The following is a 7,526-nucleotide window of genomic DNA, read 5'->3' on the forward strand; positions in this document are numbered from 1 at the left end:
ACTCATAGCAACCCCTCCTTGGGTTTCCAAGGCGGTATCACTATGGAAGGAGATTGCCCAACCTTCCTTCCGAGGAGTGGCTGGTGGGATTTGAACTGCCAACCTTCTGGTTAGCAGTGCCTTAGGCACTATGCCACCAGAGCTCTCATGTAAAAGTCTTAGTCATAACCAAATACCATGAAGGAATGAGTCACTAGGTGTGGAGGCTCAGGACCATAGTCTCAGGGGTCATTAAGATCAATTGAGATAACATAGTCCATGAAGGCAGTATTCAACATCCTACTTTTTTGAGTAAGGACTGGGGCCTTAAAAGCTTGTGAGCATTCATCTAAGGTGCAACTATTGGTCTCTTTCTTCCAAAGCAAAGAAGAGTGAAGAAAATCAAAGACACAGAGAACAACTTGTCCAAATGATAAACAGATCACCAGAACCCCAGGCTCCATGACTCTGAGATCAGAAGAATTATAGGGTGCCCATTTACCACTGCTGACCACTCTGAAAGGGATCACAATAAGAAGCCTTGGAAAGAGGAGGGGAAACTGTGGTACAAAACTCAAAATCATAGAAAAAAGACCAGACTTAGTGGTGTGATAAAGACTGATAGAATCCCCAAGACAGTGGCCCTTAGACACCCTTCAAGCTAGGAAATGAACTTAACCCCCATGACTCAACTGGCAGCCATATGATAGGCAGATCTATAAGATGAATAGTAAGATCAGGAGGGTATGCACTTATTACAACAATTAAGCATATGAGATAAAGAAGACAGCATTTGCCCAGGGATAGAACTAGGACAGTGGGAGGGAATGAGAGGAAAGAATGAAGGGAGGGGGTGGACATAGGGAAGAAGTGGAACAATATTCTTACAGTGTGGGGATTGCAGTAAATGTCACAAAACAGAATGTGTATGGATTGTTGTAAACTAATTTGCTCTGTAAATCTTCACCAGAATCTCAATTAAAATTTTTTTAAAAAAAGGGAGAAATGGCAAAGGTGAATGAGGCAGACTCTGCCTCAAAGAATTCCCCATTTGAAGACCATCCCAGTCATTCACTGGGCATATCCCATAGGCCTCATTTCTTCTTTGTTGCCTATTTTGGCAAAGTGCATTATTGAAAAGGAGAAGGTTATAGCTTACAAGCTGTAACTGTATGGTTAAAATCCATTTGTCTACTTTCTGTGCTGCATTGCATTTTTTTCATCTTTCTCTACTAATTAACAATCTCCCCCTTAAATAGGACATGCTTCTAATGATTACTTTTCTATCCTTTCTTTCTCTTTGCCTCCCCACCAGAACCACAGCTGGTGACTCTATGTCAAAAATGGTTTCATAAATTTCAATAACTCAAGCTCCCAGTGTTCTCAATTATGTCAGATAATATCAGATCTCTCTCATTTTTTTAGTGACTTTGTGTGTTTCTTATCTGGTTTACCACCACCTGTCTGTCAATCTGTAGTACTGTGGTGGTTTGTCTGTTACTGTGATCCTGAAAGCTACACTACCAGTATTTCAAATACCAGCAGGGTCACCCATGGTGAACACGTTTCAGCAGAACCACCACACTAAGACAGATTAAGAAGAAAGGCCTGGAAATCTACTTCCAAAAACCAGAACATTGTCCAAATTGCTTGCTTTGACATGTTGTCAGGAGGGAACAACTGCTGGAGGAGTATATCATGTTTGGTGAAACAGAGGCCTAGCAAAAGTGAAGCAGACACTTGGTCAGATGGATTGGCACAGTAGCTGAAACAATAGACATGGAGACTGGACATACTGGCAATGTTCAAGATGATAGAGGACAGGGCAGCATTTTGTTATATATATATATTCAATTTAACAAGTGCAGCTTTTTATTATTATTATTATTTTATTTTAAGAGCTTGTTTTACATTCAACTTTATGTGTACATTTAGTTTCATTCCCCATTTACCATGTCCAACTCTAACCCAGTCTCCTCTCCTCCCTACCCTGTAACCCTCCCCCTGTGCCCCTCATATTTATGCACTCCTGTTTGTCCTGCATGTCCTCAATTTGAATGTTGGTCCTCTGGTGTCCTGTGCTCTATTGTTCTAAGGGATTTATTACCATGGAATATGTGGGTGTGTCACCCTGGGTTGAGTGGTCTGAGTGTACATCTTGTTAACTATTGGGCTGAGAGCCTGCCCCTGGGAGTGAGTTTTATTCCAGGCACAGAATATATTCCAGGGTCATAGTATTGGGGGTCTCACCAGATTTTGTTATATTATACATAAGATTGCTAAAAGTAGAATTTGACTCATGGGAAGATATCTATCTCTGGTTTAGGATTGTATGTTCTTAGAGCAGAAACAAGGGCCACTCCACCTTTTTGAAGTGATTAAGAATGAGTTATAAAATTATGCTACCTCCATACAATGGAATACTATTCAGAAAAAAAATGACCTACAGATGTAAACAAATCTCTAGTGCATTATGCTAAGTGAAAGAAACCAGATGTAAAAGGTATGTATGATTCTCTTCATATGGAATTCTGGAAAAGGCAAAACTAGAGGAGGAGAAAATAAATCAGTGGTTGACATGGAGATGAGAGTGGGAATGGGGGTTAGCTATAAAGTAGTACAAGGAAATTTTGAGGAGAGTAGGGAATGTTCTATATTTTGACATGATGGTAATTACTGTATGCATTTGTCAAAACTCACAGAACTCTACACTAAAAGGGTGAATTTTACACTATGTAAATTACATCTGAGTAAACTTGGAGGAAAAAGAAAAAAAAAAACTGTGTTCTGGGACATGGGCAGTATCCATTAGGATTTATCATCTTGAGTCTATGTGTGTTCAGGACATGCTAAGACCTATGAACTCAGACAGGGATATGATCTTTGGAGCAAATATATATTTCTAGTATCGTTGATGTTGTCAGGAATATATATTAGTGTGCACCCAACTGTATCAACCAGTCAATAAAAGGATAAATAACTGATTTTTTTTTTTTCTGTTTAAGGCAGTGGAGGAAAATAATACTGCTTGATGTCAAGGGCTAATAATGATCATACTACTGCTAAAGCTATGTGCTAAGTACTGTTCTAAGGATTTTCATGTATATTTAGCTCTCACAACAACTTTCTGAGATACTTATTATTATTATTGCTTCTGTTCAACAGATGAGCAAGCTGATATGTGGCATGTTGTCGTCATTGTTATTAGGTGCTGTTGAGTCAGTTCTGACTCATAGTAACCTCCTGTACAGCAGAACAAAACACCGCCCAATCCTGACCATCCTTACAATTTTTGTTTCATTTGAGCTCATTGTTGCATAGAGAGGCATAGACTGGTAAATTGCCAAATGTTGCACAAATAGTAAGTGATGAGTCTGGAATTCTAACCTAGGCCCATTATTCGAAAAGCCCTGGAACTACTCTTTCCACTCCACTGATTTTCTAATAAATATTAGGCCAAGCATTAAGAAATAATTGGTCCCATCTAGCATTCTAAGTTAAGTTGAATCTCCATATTAGCTTCCTAGGGCTGTCATAACAAATTTTCACAGATTAGATGGCTTAACAGAATAGAAAGTTATTCTCTCAGAGTTCTGAAGTCCAGAAATCCAAAATCAAGATGTCAGCAAGGTCGACTCCTTCTGATGGTTCTGAGGGGTAATCTGTTCCATAACTCTCTTCCAGATTCTAGTGGCTGTTGGTAATATTCATTGGCTTATAGATATATCACTCCAATCTCTGTGTTTGTTTACACATAGAGTTGACTTCTATATATGTGTCTTTGTCTCAAATATTCTTATTTTTGCTCTTTTAAGGACACTGGTCATTGGATATAGAGGTGCTCAGCTGCTAACCAAAAGACTGGTGGTTCGAATCAACCCAGTGACTCTGCAGGAGAAAGACTTGGCAATCTGCTCCCATAAAGATTACAGTCTAGACAACTCTATAGAGTGGTTCTGTCACATGGGATCACTATGAGTCAGAATTGAGTCTATGACACCCAACTGCTACTAATCCAACACCTTAATATTGTTACCATCTAAATAATTCCATCTAAATAAGGTTACATTCTGATATTCTGGGTGGGCATGCATTTTTGAGGAACACTATTCAACCAACTATATCTTCTACTACTAAATGAAGAACAATGTTTTTTCTATTCAAATCCAAAGGGGAAAGAAAATCAGGTGTGCACAGTGTTCCTACAGTTGTTCATTATCAGCCATGTTATATCAAACTACGTAAGATTACATTTTTGACAAGAAATAGTAGATAAGACAATATTTTGGGAAAAGAAGAAGGAATTTGTTTGTGAGAAAGTCAAAAGGCAGACTATATCACAATTCATTATAATTGTCAGCTATCTACAGAACCACTTCTCCCACAATTCAATTTCTTGATACATGACATTTCATAGCTCCAATTCAGCCCATTAGTCCCACATGTCCTAATATTACAGCAGTTTCTTTAAAACTGCACTCTGACAGGAAAAATATTGACTCTATGTGATTTTATTTAAGTGATAACCTTTAGATAATAAACCCATTTGGATATTGTTATTTATTTATATCCTACTTTTTCATATATATATATACCAAACCAAGCCCACTACCCTTGAGTTGATTCCCACTCATAGCAACCCCCACTGGGTTTTCAAGGTGGTAAATCTTTACAGAAGTAGATTGCCCTATCTTCCCTCCATGGAATGGCTGATGAGTTTGAACAACCAACCTTCTGGTTAGCAGTCAAATGCTTTAGATATTGCACCACCAGAGCTCTCTCTCTCTCCCTCTCTCTCTTTATATATATATACATACACACATGAGAATTGGTATTGTTTTTTTCTGTAAAGTATGTATATATATATATATATATATATATATATATATATATATATATACATTTTAAAAATCTATATTTCTGAAATCTCACAATAGATGATGCAGTGACAAAATATGCTCCATATTGCAATGCATATTGGGCATCACATTCATCTTCAAGCTGAAACTTTTTCTCATTTTTCTCCATTAAAGACTTTTGGAAATGTGCTAAAAATAACCATCTTTTAATGTGAGTAACAGGTTAACAAAATGAAAGTTGCTATAGAAACAGAATGCATACTTTAGAAAATGGAGCTGTAAGGAGAAATGATATTTGTCAGTTGTAGTGAACGGGCAAAATCTTATCAATATATATCCCATAGACTGTTTCAGATAGATTGGTACCTGCTGATAGTGATATTTCCCAATATCTTCCTAAGTTTGAAGAATTTATGCAAGCAGTGATGTTCAGCCAAGAATTAGAAAGAAAAAGGTAGCAAATTGCTGATTTTCCTGTACCACTCACAATAAGTAAAAATGGGTTAATTAGGGTAGGGCCTTCATATCACCTTAATGCTGTTTTATTTTGATTTCTTAGCCATTAGTATTTTCAAGGTCATCAGAATTACTGTCATCAATGGGGAGCTCCTAAACCTCTGAGAATCATCATTTACATGCGGTTTGGTGTGCTTGGTTTGTTCTGGGTAGTAAACTTGCAATGTGCTTAAGTAAAGCTTTAATAATTGGATATCTCTTGCTTAACTGCATTATTAATGAATATTTTATTTATTATTACTCTCCAAGTGCAACTTTTGACTGAATATAGCCATGATCTGACCATATTCTATTAAAGAGGAACAAAAACAGTTTCTATACAGCTTGTACCACACTGTTTTTATAGCTTACATTTTTCATGCAGTAAATCCAAATGTTTTACAATCATTAAGAATATATAAGAAAACTCTGCTCCATAACATCCTCTCTCCAGAGTTCAACCTGTGCTGTAAAGCAAGCCACCACAGAAAACATACATTCAGGCTTAGCTCTGCAAAAGCCAAACCATCCTGTTGTAAATAAGTTACTTCTGGTAGAAAAGTCTAAGACAATTTGTATTGATTTCTACCTTTGATACAGATGGCTATTTCATCTTCCTTGCCTACCATCTCCAAATTACAATTTGCCCTCTTGCTCAAATCATTAAAAATGACCTCTGGTAAGTGCATAGGCCTTAAATGAGGCAACTGTACTGAAGCTGCTAAGACCAGCTGGTATCTGCACCAAGGTTATGTAAGGCAGATTTTTCCCTCTCCTAATACATCTGGAAAGCTTTTTCCTCCAAGGAATTTCCAGAAGATTGTAGTGAGAATTGCTCTGGAGTTCAATGAAGTTGCCTTGGAACTCCCTTATTCCTATCCTCTCTCCCCAGTGCCTGGCTCCTCCTGTGTGAGAGGGTAGTAATGGTAACAAATGATGCTGTTTAGGCTAGACAGACAGAGGGAAAGGTAATAGACTCAAACTTAATTGCTTTCCCACTTGAGACTGCAATTTCCTCCAAGATATGGGAATGGCTCTCTAAAGAATGTGGAGACAAGTTAGATTAGGGTGATTTTACAACTTTCCAAAATTCCAGAAGTGGAAGAGTAAAAATGGTCTTTCTTTTTTTTTCCTTTGGTCAGAAAGAGCAGCCAAAAATACTCGATGCTTGTTCTAAATCAAAATACCTGAAGATTGGGCCACAGTGGAGTGGGGACATTCTATTGAATCTCAACTATACATCAGACATTGTACCTTATTTCATGTCATGTTATTGGGTGCTGTTGAATCAGCTCTGACTCATAGGGATCATATGGAAAATAGAATGAAACACTGCCCAATCCTGCACCATCCTCACAATACTTGCCAAGTTTGAACCCATTATTGCAGCCACTGTGTCAATCCATCTCGTTGAGGGTCTTCCCCTTTTTCGCTGACCCTCTACTTTACCAAGAATATCTTTCTCCAGGGACTAGTCCCTTCTGAAAAGATGACCTAAGTAGGTGAGACAAAGTCTGTCCATTCGCACTTTGGAGAATTCTGGCTGCACTTCTTCCAGGACAAATTTATTCGTTTTTCTGGCAGTCCATGGTATTTTCAGTATTTTCGCCAACGTCACAATTCAAAGGCATCAATTCTTTGGTCTTCTCATGTTTTAGCCCATTCCATTTTTACAACAGCCTTGTGAAATACAAATTATTATTGTAATGATTAATGGATTCTTTTTTTTTATCCCAATTCCCTTGGATGCTAATTCTCTTTCTTACTGAACACCGAAGGTAATCAATACTACTGAATTCCCTTTTTTCTCCTATCATGCTTTTTTTTTAAATTATTGTAATTTTGGAGAAAGTTTATAGAGTAAATTGGATTTCCATGCAACAAGTTGTACACATTCTGTTTTGTAATATTCACTGCACTCCACACAATGCAAAAAGCATTCTTCCTACTTCCCTCCACACACACCCACTCCTCTTCATCCTTCCTCCCACCTACCTTCCACATTCCTTGTTCTATCCCTGGGCAAACCTGCCATCTTGATCTCATATGGTTGATTGTTTTAATGAGTGCATACCCTCCTAGTGTTACTATTTGTTATATAGACCTGTCTGTGATTGGCTGAAAGTTAAGCCACAGGGGTTGAGTTCAATTCCCAGCTTGAAGGGTGTCTATAGGCTCTAATCTCTGGGGTTC

General features: G+C 37.8%; 1 protein-coding gene across 1 annotated transcript in view; it reads right to left on the reverse strand.

Annotated features, from left to right (window-relative positions):
* LOC103209131 (glycogenin-1-like) overlaps window positions 1-7,368 on the reverse strand; it is a 25,018-nt gene extending 17,650 nt beyond the window's left edge. The window contains 1 exon segment of the mRNA XM_007954909.1: window positions 7,329-7,368. Coding sequence (XP_007953100.1) covers window positions 7,329-7,368 — 40 coding nt within the window.
* Between the last annotated feature and the right edge of the window lie 158 nt (window positions 7,369-7,526).

The sequence above is a fragment of the Orycteropus afer genome, unplaced genomic scaffold (genome assembly GCF_000298275.1).
Source record: "Orycteropus afer afer isolate SDZICR_OR568_19922 unplaced genomic scaffold, OryAfe1.0 scaffold00478, whole genome shotgun sequence".
NCBI classification, from domain to species: domain Eukaryota; kingdom Metazoa; phylum Chordata; class Mammalia; order Tubulidentata; family Orycteropodidae; genus Orycteropus; species Orycteropus afer.